Genomic DNA, 26,112 nt, shown 5'->3' with positions numbered 1-26,112 from the left:
TTGATTAGCAAATCCCAGTCTCAGCCCCAAGCTTCACCTCCTTGTCTCCCTGACAGGCAGTCTCAGTTCACACCCTCCCAGCTCTTCATTAGATCTCTCTCACCTATCCTAGACTCAAGTCACCTCTTCCACACCCACATTTCCTGTCATCTCTGGCTCCCAATCCCAATCTCCCTCTCCAGGCTCCTTCCCCAATTTCACTGTCTCCCTTCTCCTCCCTACCCCCTCCCCCCCCCCGGCTCCTTGTCCCATTCTCTTTGCCCCCTCAGTCCCATTCTTCCCACCATTTCCCAGTCCCAGTTTCTATCCCTGGCTCCCATTACACTTCATTTAATCACCCACCCAGTCTCAGTATCCCCCTCTCAAGTTCCTTCTCCCACTTCCAGGTTTCCCTGGGTCTTATTCTTGTATCCTCAGCATTAAATCAGGCAGTTATCTCCTCCAGACTGCCTGGGACAAGCAGGGAAGCACTAAGAGCACAGGACAGTCTCCCTGGTCTCAGTTCAGGAGCCTGCATAGGTGCTGGAACTAGGGATACTGCGGGTGCTGCCCATGGTTTGAAGTGGTTTCTATCATATACAGGGTTTACAGTTTGGTGCAATGGCTCTCAGAACCCCCACTATAAAATTTGTTCCAGCACTCAGGGGTGCTTGGATCCAGACCTGGACCCAGCACAGCCCATGGCAGTACAGAGAATTGTAGGAAAAAAGCCTGCTCAGTTCCAGGTTTGAATATGCCCAGTGCAGATGAAATCTTAGTAGAATTTAGCTGCTAAAATGACAGAAGCCTCTACTGAGCATATGCAATTTTTCAAAGGCTTATAACCTGGCCAAATTTTGATGGATTTTCACAGAGATGGTAAAAGGCACATCCCTGACACAAAGGCCATCTCCCCACCCATACCAAATTTCATTTTCCTATTTCAAAGCATGGGGTTGATAGAGCTTTTCAAAGAAAAGGTACTAGAATTATTTCACATGGGCAAAGCAATGGATTTTCCCTAGTCTCTTCTCTGGAATCAACTGACTGTTTGGCTGACATTTTCCAAAAAGATTCTGCTTGAGGCTGACATTACAGAAAATTTCAGCCCAAACAGTAAAGTCTAGCAAAGTTATATGCAACTGAAACAGGATTTCATAAAGGCAAGTGTCAGGCAAACATAATTGTCAGTACTACCAGTCCCACTGTAAGAAGGGGATTGTTCTCAGGAAACATAGTGACTACCTTGTATGCTTTATGCTTTCTATTATATTTTTGAGTTTGGGGTGTATACAATTGCATGGAAGGATTGCAGCTAGAGACTTCTATCAAGCTGATGTCAGTTTGGGTTGAACCAGAATCCCTGCAATAACTCTTACCCAGAGGCCAGAGTCGCTGCTGACTTGTGTTCCAACCTGAACCTCTGAACATTCTCTCTTGCTGGTTTGCTGTAGCCCTGCTACAGTCACTGTTTGCTCTTAGGCGCCAATCCTGCAAAGGCTTGCTTAACTCTTAAATTAAGTATGTGCATAAGTCTTTGCAGGGATGGGGCCTTAGCAGGATCCTGCCTTTCATCAATCTTCTGTGCTTGTACCTCCCTATTTTGTCATTCTTTCTTAATTTCATGTAATCAAAATGAGACAAAACCATATCACTAGTGAGATTTAAAATATATTATTTTTGGTGACAGTTCACCATTTATTTTTGAGACATTGACTGTGTAACTATGAAGAGCTGTTAACATTTAATATTGTTGTTAATGTGTAATAATTATATTTCACAAGTGCCCAGGGACTCTGATGAGGGTTGAAATGAAGCCTTATAATGATTGATGCAATACAGACAGAGAGGCAGATACAGTTCCTGTTCCAAAGAATTTACAAAATAATATTAAATCTGCAGTAATATTTAACAGTGGCCCTATTCTAGTTAAATTGTACATACAAATTTCAGGTAAATCTACCACAGTAAAATAATGGTGCATTATCCTACAAACATTTAACTTTACATGGTAAATTAGTCCAATTATTTCCATGGGACTACTCACTTGAGTAAAATTAAGTGCATAAGTGTTTGACAGCTCAGGGCCAAAATTCTGACTTAATCTAGAGAATAAAAATGTACCTATAATGGTAAACCCTCCTGCATACGGTGGCAATAGGGCATAGTTTGGCATTGTTAAAAATGGTGTGGTATTGATTAGGGTATGTCTACACTACGAGGGTAGTTCGATTTCACTTAAATCGAATATGTGGAATCGATATTACAAAGTCGAACTTGTGTGTCCACACTAAGGACAGTAATTCGACTGTGTGAGTCCACACTAACGGGGCAAGCGTCGACATTGGAAGCGGTGCACTGTGGGCAGCTATCCCACAGTTCCCGCAGTCCCCGCTGCCCATTGGAATTCTGGGTAGAGCCGCCAATGCCTTCTGGGTAAAAAAATGTGTCGAGGGTGCTTTTGGGTAACTGTCGTCATCCGTCCGTCACTACCGCCCTCCCTTCCTCCCTCCATCCTTGAAAGCGCCGGCGGGAAATCAGTTCGCGCACTTTTCTGATCAGTGACAGCGCGGACACAACAGCACTGCGAGCATGGATCCCGCTGCGACCATCGCTGCAGTTGTGGCCGTTCTCAACGCCTCGCAGCTTATCATACACCTTTCCCTGAGGCAGATGCAGAGAAATCAGGAGAGGAGGCTACGGCACCGCCGTGAGGGCCTGAAGTCGGAGAGTAGCACAGAGCTGTCCGAAACCACGAGACCCAGCGCCCAGGACATCACGGTGGCAATGGGTCATGTTGATGCTGTGGAAAGGCGATTCTGGGCCCGGGAAACAAGCACGGACTGGTGGGACCGCATAGTGCTGCAGGTCTGGGATGAATCCCAGTGGCTGCGAAACTTTCGCATGCGGAAGGGGACTTTCCTTGAACTTTGTGACTTGCTGTCCCCTGCCCTGAAGTGCAATGACACCCGGATGCGAGCAGCCCTGACTGTCCAGAAGCGAGTGGCCATAGCCCTCTGGAAGCTTGCAACGCCAGACAGCTACCGGTCAGTCGCGAACCACTTTGGTGTGGGCAAATCTACCGTGGGGGTTGTTGTGATGCAAGTAGCCAATGCAATCGTTGAGCTACTGCTCTCAAAGGTAGTGACCCTGGGAAACGTGGAGGTCATCATAGATGGCTTCGCCGCGATGGGATTCCCAAACTGCGGTGGGGCTATAGATGGGACTCACATCCCTATCCTGGGACCGGACCACCAGGCCAGCCAGTACATCAACCGAAAGGGCTACTTTTCAATGGTGCTGCAAGCATTGGTGGACCATAGGGGACGTTTTACGAACATCAACGTCGGATGGCCGGGCAAGGTTCATGACGCTCGCGTGTTCAGGAACTCTGGTCTGTTTAGACGGCTGCAGGAAGGTATTTACTTCCCGGACCACAAAATAACTCTTGGGGATGTGGAGATGCCTACAGTGATCCTCGGGGACCCAGCCTACCCGCTAATGCCCTGGCTCATGAAGCCCTATACTGGCGCCCTGGACACAGAAAAAGAACTGTTCAACTACCGGCTGAGCAAGTGCAGAATGGTGGTGGAGTGTGCTTTTGGCCGTCTCCAGGGGAGATGGAGAAGCTTACTGACTCGCTGTGATCTCAGCGAAACCAATATCCCCATTGTTATTGCAGCTTGCTGTGTGCTCCACAATCTCTGTGAGAGCAAGGGGGAGACCTTTATGGCGGGGTGGGAGGTTGAGGCAAATAGCCTGGCTTCTGATTACGCACAGCCAGACAGCCGGGCGATTAGAAGATCCCAGCGGGACGCGCTGTGCATCCGGGAGGCTTTGAAAGCTAGGTTCCTCAGTGAGCAGGGTAACCTGTGACTATTAACTTTGTTTAAAGAGAAGCTGAACCTGCCCCCGTTTCTTTACCCAGTTTATGTTGACTATCCTCTCCAGCTACATACCCCCTTCACCCCCTTCCCAAAAAATAAAATCTGTTCTGTTTTGTTGTTAATGAACACTGTTGTCTTTATTACTGTTTTCGCGGGAATGTTTTAAACCGGGGACGCAGACTGTGGCGGGGGGCGGGTTTAGTGTTGTGATGCAAATGATGCTTCTAAACTCCCGGAATGACAGGCTCCGCACTGGTGGACTGGTTGTCTCAACGGAGCCTGCCAGCACTCCTGGGCGGGACTGCGTGTATGTGTCGGATATGTGACTTTCTGGCAGGGGGAGGAGGGTTACAGATCCCCTGCTGCGTGGCTCTGTGATCCAGGATAAGGACCGCTGCATAAGATCTGTAACTGCCCTCCCACGCCACAAAGTCACAGAGCTCCCCCCCCCCCACAGAACATGAAAACCGCCTCCCAGACTGAGCAGGGCAAGTAGTGACTGCACTGTGTATGTGTCCTGATGCTGGACCTGCCCCCGCCTCTGTACCCTGCTAAAGGTGACTGTCCTGTCCAATTACCAAGCCCCTTCCCCCCCTTCAGACAGACTCTCCTCCCAAAGAAAATCATGGAAACAGTAATTAACAGAAACGAATATTTTATTATGAACCACACATGAAACGAGGGGTGGTGAAACTTGGACGGGGGCTTGTGTGAGGCAGGTAGGAAAGGACTTTTCAAATTTTGGGGAATGAGAGCCTTCTAGTGCTACAGCAGTCTGCAGGGGTGGAGTGAAAGTTTTCACGGCCCCTGCCGCCCCTCCGTGTTTGGACTTTGGGTGAGGGGGGTATGGGACTTGGTGGTGGGGGAGGGCGGTTAGAGAGAGACTGCAGCGGGGCTCTCTCCTCCTGCCTCCGGTCCTGCAGAACATCCACAAGGCGCCGGAGCGTGTCCGTTTGCTCCCTCATTAGTCCAAGGAGCGTTTGAGTCGCCTGCTGGTCCTCCTGTCGCCACCTCTCCTCCCATTCCATGTTTGCCCGGTGCATTTGTGACAAGTTCTCCCTCCACTGTGTCTGCTGGGCTGCCTGGGCTCGGGAGCATCCCATTAGTTCAGCAAACATGTCTTCCCGTGTCCTCTTCTTCCTCCGCCTAATCTGCGCTAGCCTCTTGGAGTGTGAGGCCAGGCTGGGTTGGGAGACAGTCGCAGATGTGGCTGTGGGAATTGGAAAAAGGGAGTGAATTCCTGAGACAGATAAATGTAGTTGTGAACAAAGAACATAGTCTTTCTCTGTGAACAAGACCATGCACTGCACCTATCACATGCGCACTGAGGACAAGGTCGAATTTTCGGCCCTCGCCTACAGTGCCTGCGGTCTTGCAGTGGCAATCTGAGAAGCGGGGCAGGACACCGGACTTTGTGTAGCTGGCAAACATGGTAAGCCGTAGACTTGAAAGCAATGCGAGTCTCTGCTGGCAGCAATCCTGCAAGCATGAACTCTGTCCCTGTCCCACCCCCTCGCGGCTGTAAACCGCGTGGCTGTAAACCGGCGGTTACAGTTCTGTAAAGGAACGGGCAAGCAGTCCCAATACTAACTTTCCCATACCTAATTCAAAGCAGGGCGTCATGAGCGACATCACCCTGCTGAGGATCTCGGAGTGCCAGAGGGAAAGGATGCTTCGAGAAAGCATGCAGAAACCAGGGCTGTATGCTGCCATGCTCTGCAGGGCAATGATACCGGAGTACCTGATTGTGTTGTGGCGCGGAAACGTGTCCTACCATGGAGGGCCCAATAAGATCGCCCTACCCAGGAACCTGATGAACAGGCTGGAAAAGTACCTCCATGAGACCTACGAAGAGTTCTCCCATGAGGATTTCGCGTCTATCCCCGGCCATATTGACCGGATTTTGGCGTAGGTGCACTGGGACTAAAGAGTGGAGCGTCTTGGGCAGCAGAATCATGAATAACCGGACATTGTTAAATTTTTTTTAAATAGTTGGGACTAAAAAGTGAAGCGCCTAAGGCAGAGAAATCATGAGAAACCCTTTGTTAATATTGTAAATATTCCAGTTTTGTTGCACATAAATGTTTACATGTTTAAAGCACTTTAGGAAAAACACATTGTTAATATTATAAATATTCCAGTTCTGTTAAAAATAAATGTTTACATGTTTAGAGCACTTACTGCTTGATCCTTCCCCTGAATCTGTGTCTGGGATAACGGCTGGGGATGGTTGGTAGGGGATCTCTGTAAGGGTGATGAAGATATCCTGGCTGTCGGGGAAATCAGCGTTGTAAGCGCTGTCGATTGCCTCGTCCTCCTCATCTCCTTCCTCATCTTCCCTGTCCGCTAACATGTCCGAGGAACCGGCCGCGGACAATATCCCATCCTCAGAGTCCACGGTCAGTGGTGGGGTAGTGGTGGCGGCCGCACCTAGGATGCAATGCAGTGCCTCGTAGAAACGGGATGTGTGGGGCTGGGATCCGGAGCGTCCGTTTGCCTCTTTTGTTTTTTGGTAGCCTTGTCTCAGCTCCTTGATTTTGACGCGGCACTGCGTTGCATCCCGGCTGTATCCTCTCTCTGCCACGGCTTTAGAGATCTTCTCATAGATCTTTGCATTCCGTCTTTTGGAGCGCAGCTCGGAAAGCACGGACTCATCTCCCCACACAGCGATGAGATCCAAGACTTCCCGATCAGTCCATGCTGGGGCCCTCTTTCTATTCTGGGATTGCACGGCCATCTCTGCTGGAGAGCTCTGCATCGTTGCCTCTGCTGCTGAGCTCGCCACGATGTCCAAACAGGAAATGCGATTCAAACTGCCCAGACAGGAAAAGGAATTCAAATTTTCCCGGGGTGTGGCTGGTCAGAGCATCCGAGCTCGGACTGCTGTCCAGAGCGTCAACAGAGTGGTGCACTGTGGGATAGCTCCCGGAGCTATTAGCGTCGATTTCCATCCACACCTAGCCTAATTCGATATGGCCATTTCGAATTTAGCGCTACTCCTCTCGTTGGGAAGGAGTACAGAAGTCGAATTTAAGAGAGCTCTATGTCGAACTAAATAGCTTCGTGGTGTGGACGGGTGCAGGGTTAATTCGATGTAACGGCGCTAAATTCGACATAAAAGCCTAGTGTAGACCAGGCCTTAGACTTTAGAGAGTAATCCTTAACGGGGAGTACCTATACATTTGAAATTAATTTTAATCACAGGAAATGTTTATGGTGCTGTTCTGTCAGCCCCTTACCTGAGCCATAAGAAATACACCTCTACCCCGATATAACGCTGTTCTTGGGAGCCAAAAAATCTTACCGCATTATAGGTAAAACCGCATTATATTGAACTTGCTTTGATCCGCCGGTGTGCGCAGCCCCGCCCCCCCGGAGCACTGTTTTACCGCGTTATATGCGAATTCGTGTTATATCGGGTCACATTATATCGGGGTAGAGGTGTACTAACATGAATGGTGAATTCCTCATATCTCCAGCATCACTCAAGATTTGATTTAAAAAGAAATAATCTCCATAATGGCGTGTTTACGCCTACCCAAAACAGTAGGAATGGTCCCCATGTTTGTTCTGTCATGTAAGTAAATACATGGCTAATGAAAATAAAACTTACCATTTACTACTTTAAATAAATTATGAAATACAGTAAACATTGAAATTAGGAATCAATTAAGCAAACAGCATTTTTAAAATGATGATAAACTGAAAACTATTATTCATATTGGTAGAGCAAATTAAAGATGGTAATAACTAATTGAATATAAACATTGACTGTACCTTTGCCCAATAGATTAACAATAGTTGCAGTGGTTTTTTTAATTTCATGTGGCGATAGTGACCTAATTTAATATAGGGCCCAATCCCATAAAGTACTAAATCAGGCCAATAACAAATTACAATCTTTAATAAAATAGCAGAAGAGTTTCTTAACTTTCTACCTACATTGTCACCTTGTCCAATACTTCTCCTTTTCAGAGGCTATACCTGGCTCTGTAACCTATTCAAGCAGTTGGGCATCATAGTTGTGAAAGATGCTCTGTGCTTTGTAAGACTGGGCCCTACCCTTTGGGATAGAAACTGTTTGTTCTGTGTCTGTACAGCACCTAGCACAAGGGGGTCCAGATCCATGACCGGGGCGCCTAGGTGTATGACAGTAATACAAATTAATAATAAATCCAAAGTATATTCCTACTAATTATAATGAGCACAGTTTGATGGGATGGTGGAACAGGGGTGGGATGGATGGTGAGGGCTAGCACCCTGCAATGGAAATATTGCTGGCGCTGATCTATGTTTCTACTCCTGCGCATCATTTCCTGTAAACTGCAAATACTTGTTGGGGGTGGAAGTGAGAGCGGAAGCTGGAGGGGCTGGAGTGGCCACCAGGGCACCTGAGATCAGACTGGGGCGCAGGCAGAAACTCTCCTTGCTGAGTCTCAGTAGCGTACCTCACTCCTCCAAAGAGCACCCACCCCACTGCCCCCACTGCCCCTGACTCCACTGCTTCCTCCGCCCCTGCCTGCGGCTGCCACAAGCGCCCAGGGGAGTGGGAGGAGCGGGGAGGAAGAACTGGCGCTCCTCGGGGAGCAGCTTCTCCCGTGGACTCGCCGGCTTTATTTTTAGTATTAATTTTTTTGCACATGCGCACACAGAAAACAATAAGACCGGGCGAATTGGAACGCGAGCCCGCCCGCGGACGGGATGCGCATGCGCGCTGGTGCCGCTGAGGCCGCCCAGAGAGTAGGTCCGGACCCCTGCGCACGTGTAGAGGAAGCCGGAAGGAGTGTTGGGGGGCGAGGCTGAGCAGCGTGGCCGTTCGCCGCGCGGTGTTGCAGTGGGGGACGGGCGGGGGGCAGATGGAGGTGGTCGAGCAGCTGGAGACGCTGAAGTTTGATAACGGGCGGGCTCCGGGGAGTCCCAGCACAGCGGGGCCGCAGCCGGGGCAGGAGGAGCCCGGGGGCAGCGAGGAGCCGGGCCAGGCCTCGGCGCCTGCGGCTGGAGGAGCCCCCGGCGCTCAGGGCCTGCAGGAGGAGCAGCCAGGGGAGAGCAGTGACGACTCGGACAGGTGCGTAGCCCATTCTCGTCCCCTGCGCTCCCTGCTCCTCGTCCCCTGTGCCGGCCGCTGGTGGCGTTCACAGCTCCGGTCAGTTTCGGGGTTGGCAGGAGCAGTCGCGAAACTGAGCGGAGGGTTTGTCAGTTTCACCCTTGTCAGTTTCACCCTTGTGCGGCTTGGGGAAGCGCTGACCAGCAGACCTGGGCCTGCCAGTCTCCACCATCAGGAAAATATCATTGCCCCATTGATGTGTATTTCAGTGATTATGGTTATACTGGCTTTCTCCCCCAGCAGCCCTCTGGATGTGCTCTTGTGCCTTGTCCAACAGGTGTTGTCTTCTCTGTGGAAAGGGAGGAGAACTAAGCATTACTTGCTGAAAATGTGAAAATTAAGTCAACGTACAATTCAAGGCAGGTTGTTAACTGTCAAGGTTATTGGTATCAACTGTCGTTTTAAGCCAAACCCTAATTTCTACTTTTTGTGGGGTGGGTGCGTGGATGGGGAGTCATAATTTTAACAATGGGCCCTCAACCACTGTACTAGTTTCTTTTGCACTAGTATTGGTGGATCATGGTGAACAAATTTGAAAGAGTTGATTTAGGGGACTTCTAACTTACATAACTATGCTGAAGCTATAGTGAAGGATAAAAATGTATCTAGGCCAGGCTTGCAGAACTGTTCTTTGGGGTATGAAAGGTAAGTGAGAACAGACTCGCTTTGTAAGTACAGATGTGAGCAGAAGTGTAGTACAGTTGGTGAGCGGAATCTTCCATATACTTTGTGGCTAAGTCAGATCAGACTGACTTGACTATAGATTCACTATCAGGAGATAAATATGCTGTCCTGTTGATTTTGTATGCTAGGGTCCTGAGCATGCTTGAGGAGCTGCAACTTACTAACTACAAGATGCACACTTGGATACAGTCATGAGTAATATTTCTATTTCTCCATCCCATCCTGGCGTACAAAGACTTGGCCTTAGTTGTTCATGCCTTTGTCACCTCTTGGCTGGACTGCAGCAATGCAATATACCTGGGCATGAAGCCTTTGGCACTTAAGAAACACTATCTAGAACAAAACACTGCAATGCATATCCTCAGCATCATAGCTGACCTCATCATAGCTCTCTGCTCTTCCGATATAATTTTGAGTCAAGGTCTCAGTCCTTATCTTTAGAGCACTTTATGGGTCCAAGATCTCCAAAAAACCACCTAAAAGCCCGAGACAAAGACTGTGGTCAACAGTTACCTTCTCCTCTTGCATAATGGAACTCTCAACAACAAGAGTAAAAGTTCTGTGTCCCTCACAGAAATGATTCTCGGGGGATGGTCCAAGACACTGGAATGAGCTCCCCCCCCCAAATGAAGGACCATCACAGACCTCATCACTTTCCATTTGAAGTGCAAGGCCCATTTCTTTGACTTGCCTTTTCTAATATAAAAACATAAGAATAGGTATATTCTTAAAAAAGGTATATTTAAAAAAAAAAAAAATCTACCAAAATAAGACATTCCTCAACACATTCTTTTCCCTCTGGGGAGAGGATGAGAGACCAGTGACAGATGTGTAATCATGTTTCTTAATGCAGTACTGGAAGGTGCTCAGATACCATGGTGATGAGTGTGATATAAAAACTTACATAGAATTATGTCTGGTAAAGGTTAATGCAGAAGTTGAGGGTCCGTTATTAAAAGAAAAATACCTTAAGCAAGTGGTGGGTCAGGTTTTGCTCAAGAAGTCGTCTCTTGACACCAAAAAACTTGATAGCACATGTATGTCTTGAATGTATCCTTGGGGGTGAGGTGGGGCAAGGGAGACAGAGAAGGCCCGTGCATTGCAGGTGTGGCTTCATCTGGATTCCTCTGACTTCCAAGCTTGTGTCTCTGGTGTCAAGTAAAGAGCTTTAGTATCGTTTGGTTATGTTTACATTACATGTGTAGGGTGACCATATTTCCCTATGCTGAATACGGGACACCTGGTAAAATTACTCGTATTCAAGTGACTTCAATGGCAATCAATCATAACTATGCAGTACAAACGTTCAAATTAATGTCAAATTGACTGAGCCCCTATTTACCTTATCTTTAAGGCTTTAGGGTTTGCACAGGGAGGGGTGACATCCCCTCCCTGCCCCCACAGGGAGGGGACACACACACACACTCACTCACTCCGGTACAGCTCTCTTACACAGATGTCCGGGGGGGGAGTGACCGACCTGACCAGACCCTCCCTGCCCGGCGCTCTCCATCCTCCACGTCTGGCTGGGCCACTGGGACAGACCCTCCTCACCTGGTACCTGGCACCACATCTTCCTGAGGCAATGTGTGTGTGTGTGTGTGTGTGTGTGTGTGTGGTTACATGCTTCCCTCCCCTGATTTCTGCCAGGGTTCCCACTAGAATGTGGCCAGCAGCAGCCTTTCGGCACTGTGCGGGAGGGAAGGGATGGGAGCTGCTTCCAGCCACAGGGCAGGAGGAGGAGGGGAAGGGATGATCTGGCCCCTGTCTTTGCAAAGCTCATCTCTTCCGCCCCCACCCGTGTGGCTGGAAGCAGCTCCTGTCCTTTCCTGCCTGCACAGTGTCGAAAGGCAGCTAACACCCACGTAACCCAGCCGTCTCTGGCTACAGCGCAGGCAGGAAGAGGTTAAGCCCTAGGGATGCATTGTGCACCAGGGCCCAAGGAACCTGACTGCAGGGGCTTCAGCAAACCCAGCCAGAGAGGTGGCTCAGCAGGTGAGGGTGCCTATGGGATGAAGCAGCCCCACGCTCCCTGGGGGCAGGACCCAGGGAGGGGGACAGGTGAAGAGGGTGCTGTGGAGCCTGCAGGATCGGGGTGCAAACAGGCTGGAAATTGCTTCTCTCCCCCCCCCACCACCACCACTCCAGAGCTTAGCTGAGGCGCAGAGAGTCTACCCTGCGACAGTGCTGTATGGGATTTTAGCACATGCAGGGCTTGGCTCCTCCTGGCCAGTGCCCTGGCCTGGAGGGTCTTGGGCTTTCCTGCGGTGCCAGCCCAGCCAGACGCAGAGGGGAGGGAAGAAGCCTGCTGGCAAGGCTGTTAGTGAGCTGAGTGCTCCGACCAGGGGCTGGTTCTCTGCACAGCTCTGGGAGCAGGACGCACCCCGCCGGGGAGGATATGGAGAAGCAGCGGGGCTGAGAGGGGTGTGTGAAGGGGTAAAGAAGGGAGAGGACAGCAAGAGGGGCAGCATGTACTGGACCGATGGGTGGGCAGCAGAGGCGACATATAATTATCCGCCACCTGGTGCCTGCCTGCATTCACCAGCCACCGCAGCTCACAGCACGCAGCCAGTGCTGGCCTGGAACAGGACGGGGGCGAGGCTCTGCTGGCCGAGAGCTGGCACGCAGCGGGGACTGTGCTCATGGACCAGCAGGGGGAGCGTCCGCCCCTGCGTGCTGCAGCTTTGCCCTGCCACCAGCCTTGCACACCCACACCCATCATCTGCCACTGGAAACAACTCCCCTTCCCCCCATCGCTGGTGAGTTGGCGGCTGGCTGGCAAGCAGGGATCTGGCCAGCAGCAGGACCCACCATTATTGAGAGGAGGAGAGACAGAAAATACGGGACAATTTGCCCGTTTGTAAGAAAAAGTCGGGACACCTGCAGGAGGGCTTAAATACGTGACTGTCCCTTTAAAAATGGGAAGTTTGGTCACCCTATACATGTGCTACAGCAGCAGTGATGCAGCTATGGTGCTGAAGTGTAGACGCCTACTCAGTGATGGAAGGGATTTTTCCATCCCTATGGTAAATTGACTCCCGGAAGAGGCGGTAGCTAGGTCCATGGAAGAATTCTTTTGTTGACCTAACTGTGTCTATAGTGGGGGTTAGGTGGACCTAACTACATTGTGCAGGGTGTGAATTTTTTCATGACCTTCACTGATGAAGGTAGGTTGATCTATTTATTAGATGTAGATGCCTTAGTTGATTAGGCCTTTCTGCACAACCAGATACGAGCGCGATCAAAAGCTTTCGTTACTCTTGACTGAGGTGTTGCTGATATGTCTGAATTAGTTTGGTTCTGCAGTGGCTTTTTTCTTTCCTTTTTGAAGAAACTTGGAGGATTGATATTGCTAATCCCCCTTTAAGGCTCTATAATAGCTTCCTAGAGATTCCATTTTGTTACTCTCCTTTTAGTATATGTTTGGGAAATTGCAAAGAGTCCTAAGATGTAGTACCATAGTTTGCTGCTGATTCTTTGCTCTGTCTCTTCTATCAGATCTAGAAGATAGATTTTGAGAATGCAATGAAACTGCACTTTGAGAGAGTTGGGGGGAGAAGTAATTTGGACAATTTCTGATTACAGTTGATTGCTCTCCCTAATAGCAGACCTTGCCATGTTCAGACATACCTTTCCAACCTGCAGGACTAAGAGCCCTGAATTCACTGCAGCAATCTTTGAAGATGGCTCAGAAACTTTAATACAGAACCTGGGAGCCTGTCTGCTCAGTGGAACAAGAACATAAGAACTTCCATACTGGGTCAGAACAATGGTCCATCTAGCCCAGTATCCTGTTTTCTGACAGTGGCCAATGCCAAGTACTTCAGGGGAAATGAACAGAATAGGCAATCATCAAGTGTTCTATCCACTCCCAGCTTCTGGCAAACAGGCCAGAGACACTCAGAGCATGGTGTTGCATCCGTGACCAGTAGCCATTGATGGACCTATCCTCCATGAACTTATTTAGTCCTTTTCTGAACCCTGTTATAGTTTTGGCCTTCACAACATCCCCTGGCAATGAGTTCCACAGGTTGACTGTGTTGTGTGAAGTACTGGTACTTCCTTTTGACTGCTTCTTTGTGCAAGTCAAGGTGTTGCTTCTTACCTATAAAGCCTAATGGTTTAGGACTTGGCTACCTTAAAGACTTCTCGTGCCCTGTGTACCTTTGTGACAGATGAAATTGTTAAATCTCTAAATGCATAATTGCAGGGTAAAAAGAGACCATTTTCAAGGGGTTGTCATTGGCTGTGAAACTTGTTCCTTATCTGTAAGGCAGGCCTGCACAACTCGTAAAGCGGCGAGGGCCATATTACTCCAAAGAAAATAGCTGAGGGCCGAAACCCCCCGGCCGTGCTGAAACACGCCCCGCCCCCAGCGCCACCCAGCCCCGCCGAACCCCATCCCTGCCCAGCCCCCGTGTAAGCAAGCAGGACTCACCCCGGTGGCGCCTCCTGCTGGTCTTCTTGGGAATTAGCTCATCCAGCCGTTGGAGCGACCTCTGCAGGCCGGTGTCCCACTGCCGCTGGCTGTGTCCCTCCTGGACCCCGGTGCCCTTTGATCTGGGGTGCTGCCCCCTGGCAATACCCCCACACTCTGGCTCTTGGTCTCCTCTCGCTGGGGAACCCCCAATCCTCTAATCCCCAACTCACCTCAGTATAAGGCTACTGCCAGTCACTAACTAGCCCCCGCGCCCTGGGGTAGACTGCAGTATATCAGCTACTCGTCACAGGCAAGGTTGGGTTTGGACCTGCTGCCTCCCTCTATAGCTGGGCTGCCCCTCTGCAGCCCTGGTACCGGTCTTAGGCCCTTAGCTAGGTCCGCAGCTTGGGGGTTTTCCAGGCTGGAGTTCCCCAGCTCCTCTAGCCTTCCCCAGCCCTGCTCCACTCCCAGTACCCTGCTCAACTCCCTAGCAGCTAGACCCTTCTCTCTCTCTACAAGCAGAGAGAGACTTCCTCTGGGCCTCTGGCTCACAGCCTTTTTATACAGGCCAGCTGGGGCCTGATTGTGGCATGGCCCAGCTGAAGAGGCTTCCCCAATCAGCTCAGCTTTTCCCCTGCCACAGCCCTCCCCCAAGGCTGTTTTAAGCCCTTCAGGGCAGGAGTGGGGTAACCGCCCTGCTACACCCCCCCGAAACACATCCCCCACCCCAGCGCTGCCCGCACCGTGGAAACAAACCCTCCTTCCCCAGCGCCGCCCCGCCGAAACAGGGGTGGGCCGAAAAGGAAGGGTTTTTGGGGGGGGGGGGGGGGGGAGAGGGTGTGATACTTTATTAAGAATTTTTCAATTAAAGCAAACAATTTTTAAAATTATTTTAATTTTTTTTATGAATCATGGAAAAATGAAAAACACCTGTTCCGTTGAAAGAAAACATTTGTACTTTTCATGATTATCTTGCAAATTTAATGAGAGATATTACATCTCTTTTCGGCAACAAGCTTGTCATATTCGGGGGTCATATTTGAAGTGGATATTTTCATAATGTCTTCCAAATGGTCGTCAGTCAGAGAAGAACGTTGCTTGTTTTTATTCATGTTCATGATGGAAAATGTTTGTTCACATATGTAAGTGCTTCCAAAAATGCTGAACGTTTTCAGGGCAACTTCAATAAGATTCTTGTATTTTTCATGGTGCAGACTTTTGTAGAAGTCCCACAGGCTGCTTTCTCTGTGCTTATTTCGGTAAACTGCCGAACATTGAAGTTCAATAACCTCCAACTGCAAATCTTGTGTCACTTCCTCTGGATCCACAGAAAAGGGATCTTCAATCAGCTTCAACTGGATGTCATCATCTTTAGACAAAGTAAGTCTTCTGTCAAATTCTTCAATCAAAAGATTGATGTGCTTTGCGTATTTTTCTCCTAACTCGGCGTGTTTGTTCTGAGGGATACGCTGTGCACAAGTGGGAAAGTGACACATTTCACCTTTTGACAGCTGACTTCTGAAAAGTTTCAATTTCATTTTGAAAGCTTTCACTGCTGCACACATTTGAAATATATGTTGATGTTTTCCCTGAAGTTGAATGTTGAGATCATTCAGGTGTGCTGTAATGTCACAAAAGAAAAAGAGATCTTGATTCCAGGACTCATTTTCAAGCTCCGGGAATTTTATTGGCCCATTTTCTAGGAATTTTGCTATCTCTTCTTTCAAAGCAACGAAACGCTGGAGCACTCTTCCTGGACTCAACCACCTCACTTCCGTATGGTAGATTAAGTCGCTGCACTCGGCGTCTTCCCCTTCAAGAAAGGCTCGAAATGTCCTATGTTTTAGTCCTCTAGAACGGATGAGGTTTACAATGGAAACTACCACTGACATTACATGCTCAAATTTTAAGACTTTGCTACACAAAACCTGCTGATGTATAATGCAGTGATGTTTGGTTATTTGTCTCCCGATAAATTCTTCAAGAAGAGTAACTGCTCCAACATTTTTTCCACACATAGCTGGAGCACCATCAGTAGAAATGGCCACCAAGTTTGTGAAATCTACTCCCAACTTATCATTCATGCACTTTATCACTTCACTGGAGATATCTTTTCCAGTTGTGCGACCCATCATGGAGCACATGCCAACAAGTTCTTCAGTAATTTCAAAGTTTTTATCAATACCTCTAATAAAAATAAGAAGTTGGGCGGTGTCTTTTAAATCGGTGCTTTCATCCATAGCTAGGGAGTGAAAGCAGAATTCACTGACTCTCTGCTTTAACTGATCACTTAGATTAGTAGAAATGTCAGCTATTCTTCTCTGTACAGTCATGCGTGATAGACTGACATTCTCAAATATTCCCCTCTTTTCTGGACATAACTCAGATACAGCAATCAACATACACTTTTTTAAAAACTCGCCTTTTGTGAAGCATTTCCCAGCAGCAGCAATTTCCTTAGAAATTTGAAAGCTTACTTTAGTAACTGTATCGTTCTCAGTGCTCACTTTCTTGAAAATTTGCTGTTCTCCACTAAGGTTTTTCACTAAACTGGCTGCTTTAATTATTTTTTCATTTGGGTTCAATTTGGCGAGATTGGGATGTTTCGTTTCAAAGTGCCGCCGAAGGTTGTATTCTTTCGGAACGGCTAACGTTTCGCGACACACAAGGCACAGTATTTTGTCTTTGGAAACAGTACATAAGTATTTATTTGTCCATTCAGTGTTGAAAACTCTGTGCTCTGATTCTATTTTTCTCTTTTTCTTTTCACTCATGATAGCCATTATGAAGCTCAAGATTTTGTTGAATAAATTCACACACAAGGGAAACACTCAGTCACACACAAAGAGAAGAGATATCTCACGGCGCGTGGCACACTAGCAAGGCACTGACAGTGTGTGGAAGCCTGTAGAGGGGGAAAGAAACGGCGCGCATAGGGTTACCAGATCACAGCAGTAAAATAGGACTCGCCCCCTCCCTGCTCGGCCCCACCATTACACCCCTCTTTAACCCCCAGGGGTCACTATATTACTGCACACAGCAGTACCAAAAATTAAAATACTGAAAATGGATGCCTCCTTCCAGCCACCGACTCGCCGCTCGCCTCCTCACCTACCCCCAAGTATAAAGCCTCACCGCCACTACTTGCCCACCCGCCCGCTCGGTTCGTCATCCCCCCATGAAATAAGGGGAGGGGAAAAGGGGGACAGTTTGAAGGGATTTTCTGGGGGTATGAACTAAGCCGGGGAGGGGGAAGGGGAGCAGTGTGAAGGGATTGGATGTGACTGTCCCACACACAAACACAGGGGGCCGCAGGGAGCCCTGGGGGTGGGGGCAGTGTGATAGGGGCTGGGGAGGGATAAGGTCCCTGGACCAGGGAAGGGGGCAGCAGTCAGGGCAGGGCAGGTGCAAAACAAACACACACACACGGCCGGCTTTAGGAAGTGTGGGGCCCAATTCGAACATTTTTGGCGGGGCCCCAGCAGGGATGACTAGAAGAAAAAAAAACATGTAAAAAAAAGCCTTTCATTTCTTCCATGTATTATTTACTTTCCATAACTATATAAATAATAAAATTATATATTATGTACATTGTGTTTATATATGCTGTTGATCGGTTATTAATGAGCTCCATTTCACATGTGTGGGTCCCCGCCACTCCCTGGGGGTGTCCTAGGGTGACCAGATGTCCCGATTTTATAGGGACAGTCCCAATTTTGGGGTCTTTTTCTTATATAGGCTCCTATTACCCCCCACCCCTGTTCTGGTTTTTCACACTTGCTGTCTGGTCACCCTAGTGGTGTGCACATGTGTGGGTCCCAGCTGCTCCCTGCCCCCCTCATTGAAGCAGGTGTGCAGGGTTCCTGTCCTGGAAACTGCAGGGCACCAGTGGACATGGGGCTGGCTGGAGGCAGGGCAGGGGCTGACTGGAGGTAGGGTCTGGCTGCAGGCAGGGCAAGGGGTGCGGGGCTGGCTGGAGACAGGGGGGTATGGGGCGGGCTGGCTGGTTTCAGGCAGGGCCGCAGGGGGGTGCGGCCGGAGTTGGCTGGGCTGGAGACAGAGGAGTGCAGGACTGGCTGGCTTCAGGCTGGGGGGTGCGGCAGGGGTTTGCTGGAGACAGGGCAGGAGTGTGTGTGGGGCTGGGGCGGGCAGGGGTGTGTGTGGGGCTGGCTGGTTTTGGGCAGGGCCGCAGGGGGCTGCGGCAGGGGTTGGCTGGAGACAGGGCAGAGGTGTGTGTGGGGCTGGGGCGGGCAGGGGTGTGTGTGGGGCTGGCTGGCTTCGGGCAGGGCCGCAGGGGGCTGCGGCAGGGGGCTGCGGCAGGGGTTGGCTGGAGACAGGGCAGGGAGTGCGGAAGGGGCTGGCTGTGGGCAGAGAGTGCGGCAGGGGCTGGCTGCGGGCAGGGCAGGGGGTGCGGGGCTGGAGGCAGGGCAGGGGGTGGAGCAGGGGCTGGCTGCAGGCAGGGGGTGTGGGGCTGGGGCATGTGTGGGGCTGGCTGGCTGCGGGCAGGGCAGGGGGTGCGGGGTGGTGTGGGCAGGGGGTGCAGTAGAGGCAGCTGGAGCCCCGCCCTTTAAATAGCCCCTGAGCCCCCCCGCTATCCCAGGGCTCGGGGGGCTATTTAAAGGGCCTGGGGCTCCAAACCCGGCAGCTGCGCTTCTTGCCGGCCGGAGCGCTGCGCGCACGTGCGGGGCTGTAGGGTTGGCCTCCTGCTCCCCGCAGCAGGGGGCGAACCCGGCAGCCGTGCTTCTCGCCGGCCGGCCGGCCGGTCGGAGCGCAGTGCGCATGCGCGGGGCTGTGAGGTTGGCCCCCTCCTCTCCCCCCGGCAGGGGGCAAACCTGGAAGCCGCGTTTCTCAGCGGCCGGAGCGCGGTACGCGCGGGCGGGGCTCTGAGGTCGGCTCTGTCCCCGGGCAGGGGGTGAAGCCGGCAGCTCCCCACGCCACTTGCCGGCGGGCCGCACAGTGAGCCCCCGCGGGCCGCATGTTGTGCAGGCCTGCTGTAAGGGCTAGGAATTATTTACCTTCAGAGCATGGTGCAAAATGTATCTTTTGGAGCGAGTATTTGCTTGACCGGGCTAGATTCTATGTTAATGTTTTTGTTGGTTGTACAGGAATGATGGCTGTGTACTCTGTAGCAGATAGTTTAAACTAATAAGTTTTAATTTTGTCATATGCTCAGGTGACATCGCGATGGACACATAAAACACCTCCACATAAATTTAAATTTTTTGTAACCACAATATCTTTGCATAAAATGAGTGTGTGTGTGTGTGTGTGTGTGTGTGTGTGTGTATACACATACACACACTTATTTTGTTTACAATTATTATTTTTATTACAGTGGCATTCAGGAAACCTAGTAAAATGGGGCCTCAGTCAGGACTATGTAAACACTCATAGACCCAGTAAGCTTACAAACAAAGAAAGATGGCGGTTTTGTTCCATTGCTGGTAACTGGCCTAATCTTGTGTTGTGCCTTTATTTAAGTTATCCAAGGATAATAGGTTAAAGTATAATCCTTACGTCTTTTATTTTACTGTAGCATAGGAGTTTTCTTACAAAAAGACACAGATGTTTATAACTCCTGTTTTTGTCTTCTGTAGTGATACGGATTCTGATAGTTCATCTTCTGTCTCCTCTTCTTCATGTTCTCTTTCAATTGGATCTGCTGAAAGTAATAGTCAGCAAAATGGAAACGATAACGCATCTTACCATGTTAAAACAAAAGATGAATTGCCTCTTGAAGTAAGTATATTATGAAAACTACCTTTCCAACATTTTTCAGTTATTGTGTTAAATATATTAAACTTAATATATTTACAGCTTTTGTAAAGTCACTTTTTAAAATAAAATGATCAATGGGTTTATGGCTCTCACTTGCTGATTAGTTGATTATTTAAGATTTAGTTCTAAGTGGTTCATGGGATCTGGTCCAACAGGTGAATATAGCTGAACCACTCGGTAATAGCAACCATCGTAATAAAATGGACCCCCCCCTCTTAGGGGGAAAAAAACCCAAAGAAATCCACCACAGTGGGATTCAACTTCAAAAAGGAAATCTACACAAAAACATGGAGGCTAGTTAATGGAAATTAAAAGGAATAGTCACTAGTGAAATGCCTGCAAACTGCATGGAAACTTAAAAAACCCATAATAGAGGCTCAAACTATATGTATACCCCAAATAATTCAAAAAGAAAAACAGTAAGAGGACCAAAAAAATGCTACCATGGTGAAATAGAGTAAAAGAGGTGGTTAGAGATAAAGACATCCTTTAAAAATTGGAAGTGAAATCCTACTGAGGAAAAGAGAAATGAACATAAACTCTGGCAAGTCAAGAGTAGAAATATAATTAGGCAGGTTAAAAGAGAATTCGAAGAGCAACTAGCAAAAGAAATAAACCAGCAGCATTACTATTTTAAGTATATAAAAATCAGGAAGCCTGCTAAACAATCAGTGGGGCCACTGGGCGATCAAAGTGGTAAATGAACACACATGAAAGGCAAGGCTGTTGTAGAGAAATGAATTCTTTGCATCAGTCTTTGCTATAGATGATGTGAGGGAGATTCCCATACCTGAGCCATTCTCTTTTAGTGACAGATCTGAGGAACTGTCACAGATTGTGGTGTCAGGAAAGGTGGTTTTGGAACAAATTGATAAACAGTAACAAGTCACCAGGACCAGATGGTATTCACACAAGAGTTCTGAAGGAACACATGTGAAAATGCAGAACTACTTATTGCAGTAACCTATCACTTAAATCAGCCTCTATACCAGATGACTGGAGGATAGCTAATGTAATGTGGATTTAAAAAAAAAAAAAAAAAAGGCTCCAGCGGTGATCCTGGCAATAATAGGCTGGCAAGACTAACTTCAGTACTGGTCAGATTGCTTGAACTATAGTAAAAAAAACAAAATGATCAAAGACATAGATGAATACAATATATTGGGGAAATGTAAATCGAAGTTATGCCTCACCAATCTATTAGAATTCTTTGAGGGGGTCAGAAAACATGGACAAGGGTGATCCAGTGGACTTAGTGTACTTGGACTTTCAGAAGGCCTTTGACAAGGTCCTTTACCAAAGGTTCTTAAGCAGTGTAAGCAGTCACAGGATAAGAGGGAATGTCCTCTCATGGATCAATAACTGGTTAAAAGACAGGAAACAAAGGGTAGGAATAAATGATCAATTTCAGAATGGAGAGAGGTAAATAGTGCAGTCCCCCAAGGATCTGTACTGAGACCTGTGCTATTCAACATACTGATAAGTGGTCTGGAAAAAGGGATAAACAGTGAGGTGGCAAAGTTTGCAGACCATACCAATTTATTCAAGATAGTTAAGTTCAAAGCTGACTATGAAGAGTTTACAAAGAGATCTCACTAAAATGGGTGACTAGGCAAGAAAATGGCAGATAAAATTCAGTGTTGACAAGTGCAAAGTAACGCACACTGGAAAAACATAATTCCAACTGTACATACAAAAGGACGTGGCTTAAATTAGCGGTTAGCACTCAAGAAAGAGATCTTGGAGTCATTGTGGATAGTTCTCTGAAAACATCCACTTAATGTACAATGGCAGTTAAAGAGCTAACAGAACTATATAAATATAAAGAACCATTAGGAAAGGATCGATAGTCAGAAAATATTATAATGCCACTATATAAATCTATGCTACACCCACAGCTTGAATACCGCATGCAGTTCTGGTCACCCCATCTCAGAAAAGATATATTAGAATTGGAAAAAGTACAGAGAATGGCAAGAAAAATTATTAAGGTATGGAGCAGCTTCCATATGAGGAGAGATTTAAAAGACTTTGACTTTTTGTCTTGGAAAAGATGACTATGGGTGATATAATAGAGGTATATTATAAAATATATAAAATCCTGAATGATGTGGAGAAAGTGAATGAGGAAATGTTATTTACCCTTTCACATAACACAAGAACCAAGGCTCACCCAACAAAATTAATAGGCTTAAAACAAACCTAAGGAAGTACTTTCTCAGACAACATACAGTGAACCTGTGGAACTCATTGCTAGGAGACATTGTGAATGCCAAAAGTATAACTAGATTTTAAAAAGAATTAGATAAGTTCATAGAGGATATGTCCCTCATCTGGTCAGGGATGCAACCCCATTCTCTGGGTGTCCCTAAGCCCAGGGCCGGTGCAACCACTAGGCGAACTAGGCAGTGGCCTAGGGTGGCAAGTGGTTGGGGGCGCCCATGGCCGTCCTCAGGTATAAGCAGCTGGGTAGGGCACCTGAAAATTTGGGGCACCACTGGGTCTTAGTGTCCACCCTCCTGGTTTTTCTATCCCTGTTCTGACCCTTCCTGCAGGCTCTGAGTCTTCCTGGGAAGGGGATCTAGCAGTTAAGAGAAAAAGTCTCCAGCCTGCCAGACCTATTAGCACAACACTGAAACTGTTAAAGAGCCATTCAAGGGGTAATGAAGACATTTAACAGGCATTTGCCAACCCCCAGGTATCTGTCAGTTTCTGAATGTACTGACAAAAACAGTTGTGCATGACTGTAATATTTACTCAGAACATGTCAGTCTACAGGACCTTAGTGTAAAATTTGCTTTAAAAATATTTCATTAGTGAGTTGGTGAAGATTGTAAAATCACATCTCTAAAATATCCTTGCATAGATTTTTAGATGCACAATCATCTTTAGCCTTAAATGCTTGGATCTTCAGACATATGGTTTTTTAAATAAATTCTTCAAAAGACCACCCTTATCTAAAATACACATTTTAATTACTATAGTAAAAAAACTTACTTCCAAAGTCTTCCTGTCCTTTCTGTCCATCCATTTCTCCCCACCCATTGAAGGAAGCAACAGCCCTTTGCTTCCAGATAGCTGGACAAAGAGTTTCCCTTTCTTTACTTCTGACTATCTGATGAACTAGTTTTAAACAAATCAGTACCTTAGTAAGATATAAAATCCTTTGTTATGCCTAAAATCTTTGGAAACATATTTTTTAAAGTTGGTGAAATTTCATAAACATGTGTATTGTTATGGAGATCTCACACAGTACATTAGTGTTCCCTTTTTCTAACAGCAATGAACATTGTTATGAACACACTAAACCTCTGTGACTGATTAATTTAAAATAATATCCGTTTCAGTGAGTTAAATATGTAGTAATCTGGAATGATTACTTTATGAAGGCTTAAGAGTACATTTAAAATATAAAATCAGCTTAGAAATACTGATTAAGAAAATGTAAAACAGAGAAGAGTTGCATCATGTATTCCATAATATTTAATGTCGTATTCAGCAAGACAGCTGACTCACCCTTACTACAAAGTTTTTGCAAATAAATGTCTGACAAACTTCAGGGCATATCAAAAAACCTGTGACTGACATTTTTTTTTATTCCCAATTTTAGTGCTTTTAATTAGGTACCTTCTGCATGTCCATTCTGCATGAGGAAGAGGGTACAGGGGTCTCTGCGGGGAACTGTGACTCTCCGCCACCGTGAGGCGGGCTGGGCGTCTTGTTATTCTTTCTGCCTTGTCCCTCCGCCTCCGCCGGGCTACAAGCTCAGTCTGCCGTCGGGCATAGGGGCACCAGTTTAATAATAGTGCATAGGGCCCCATAAATCCTAAGGATGGCCCTGGGGGCGCCAAAAAGCGGTGCCCTGGCTCGGCAGGGAGAAGCCGCCTTCCGGAGCGTTGGCTTGTGGAGGCGGTGAGCGTTGGCTTGTGGAGGCGGTGAGCCCCAGCCATGGAGGAGCTGGCGCGGTGCAGGGGGGCAGGAGCCCTGCAAAGGCGGTGGCACCGCTAGCGGGGAGCAGCCGCGTCCCCTGCCCCTCCTGCCCAGGCTGCGGCCTGGCGCCCGCCCCGGGGGCTCCTGCAGGCTGCAGCAGATGCATGTGGGCAGAGGCCCCCGTGCGCCCCCCAGGTCCTCCCTCGCTACGTTCGGGCTCTACAACTCCTGGGCATGTGAGCCACCGCCAGGGCGCAGGGCCCTGAGCCTGCTCCGGGAGGGGCAGCAGCAGCGGCGGCTCGCACTCCCGGGAGCGGCAGAGCCCGAGCGCGGTGAGGGGGGAGCAGGGGGGACGCACGGGTGCCTCTGCCCACATGCATCTGCTGCAGGAGCCCCCAGAAGGCAGCTCCTCCCTGCCGAGCTGCTGCAGCGGCCGAAGCCCAGCAAAGCCACTGAGTGGACTCGGGGCGGGGGCTGCTGGGGTAGGGTGGGGAGGGCTCACAGAGAGGCTGTGCACCCTCCAGGGGAGTTCAGGGGGCGGGGAGGGGAGAACCTGGTCTGGGGAGCAGCCCCTGGCCACGGCTGGCCCCTGGGCAGGCTGGCCCTTGGGGTCTATAAAGGGTTGTTGGGATTTGCCCCTCAATGAACCGATGTTGCGGTGGGGCGGGGCGGCGCAAGGTGGAAGTTTCACCTAGGGTGCAAAATATCCTTGCACCGGCCCTGCCTAAGCCTCTGTTTTCCAGAAGGTGGGACTAGATACATCATGCAATAATTGCCCTGTTTTGTTCATTCCCTCTGAAGCATCTGGCACCCACCACTGTCAGAAGACATGGAAGTGGGCTAGATGGACCTTGGTCTGAGCTAGTATGTCCGTACTTATTTATTGGTTTTTCACGTCATAATGAGTCAGTCATAGACAGACTTGTTAGAGGAAATATAGACTATTTATAATTAACATTCAGTATAAATTACAAGCTTGTTTACTATTTCAGAATTTTCAGAGACATTTCAGTATATTACATAAGATCATCTTAAGAGAAGTTCACACAACTCAAAATATGAGTGTGTGTATATATATATATTTTCAGTTCATAGTTGAATTAGGTCCATCAGAAGGTTCTCTAAAGCAATTTGTCACTAATCAGGAAGTATTTGTTAGTGTTTTTCTTCACCATTTGTGTCATACAGATTTCCCTGTTTTTTTTTAAATTAAATCTTTCTTTCAAATGTGGGACTCATAAAACTTGAATGCATTCTGCAAGTTTTACAAATTATTTTAAAATGTTTGTAGAGCTTATCAAACCTTGGAAAAGTAAGTTTTGGCCCTCCCAAATGTATTGGCTCTTTTTAAGCTCCCAAAGGATTCAAAGATTATGCTGACTATCCTGCTTCTCACTTCATATTAATGAGAATTGTTTGGTGGATAACAGAACTTGATATGGATTTTTATATTTTGTTGTGTGCTTGCAATTACAGTTCTGTTCTAAGTACTGCAGATGAAACATCTTGATGTGAATCTAATTGTTTCTTTCTTTGCTCCTGAGTTTCATAAATGGTACAAACTCATTAAATAGTTCTGTAATTATTACTCCCTATTTCAAGATAAGAACTAAATTCTAATTAAGATATTTAAAACTGGCATCTTTCTGATAAAATGAGGATGGGTAATTAGCCATAATCTACTTTATATGAAGTAAGAATAAGAGGATTATAAAATAGTTTAATGCCATTATATAAATTGACGATGTGCCCTCTTCTATAATGCTATGTGCAGTAATACTCATCTTATCACATAAAGAATACTACCGAATTAGAGGGTATTCAGAAAAGGGCAATGAAAATGATTGAACTCGTCAGGATTGTCAATTTTAGAAAAGAGGCAAGTAAAAAGGGACATGATAGAAGTACGTAAAAGAATGAAGCATATAGAGATGGTAGATCAGGAGCTTCTGTTCTCCCTTTCTCAACACAAGAATGAGGGAATGGGTGGTGAAATTGAAAGGTGGCAAATTGAATACTGAAAAAGGGAAATGACTTTTCACTTGATGCATAGAAAAACATTAACAAATACTTCCTGATTAGTGACAAATTGCTTTAGAGAGCCTTCTAATGGACCTAATGCAACTATGAACAGTAATGCAGTGTGTCATTGAGGGCAAGAATTTATATGGTTTGGAGGGATTGGATGACAATATGAATATTGGATATTCAGAGTTGTAATATTTAATGCAAACAAAGTAACTTGGAAGGAATAAATATCTCATGCTTTAGAGCTTAAGCCAACTTCAAACTATTAAGGATTAGGAGGAGATCTTCATTGGGGCAGATTG

At 47.7% G+C, this 26,112-nt stretch overlaps 1 protein-coding gene across 2 annotated transcripts in view; it reads left to right on the top strand.

Moving 5' to 3' along the window:
- The first annotated feature begins 8,663 nt into the window (after positions 1-8,663).
- NAF1 (nuclear assembly factor 1 ribonucleoprotein) overlaps positions 8,664-26,112 on the top strand; it is a 78,092-nt gene continuing 60,643 nt past the window's right edge. For both annotated transcript variants that reach the window (XM_024213324.2, XM_024213323.2), the window contains exons 1-2: positions 8,664-8,931; positions 19,672-19,813. In XM_024213324.2, the coding sequence (XP_024069092.1) occupies positions 8,723-8,931; positions 19,672-19,813 (351 nt within the window). In that variant the 5' untranslated portion in view covers positions 8,664-8,722. The remainder of the gene's footprint in view (positions 8,932-19,671; positions 19,814-26,112) is intronic.

This window comes from Terrapene carolina, unplaced genomic scaffold, assembly GCF_002925995.2.
Source record: "Terrapene carolina triunguis isolate 2854851 unplaced genomic scaffold, T_m_triunguis-2.0 Scaffold66, whole genome shotgun sequence".
Classification (NCBI taxonomy): domain Eukaryota; kingdom Metazoa; phylum Chordata; order Testudines; family Emydidae; genus Terrapene; species Terrapene triunguis.
Note: the sequence above shows the minus strand (reverse complement) of the source record. Positions and strands in the feature narration are given on the sequence as shown.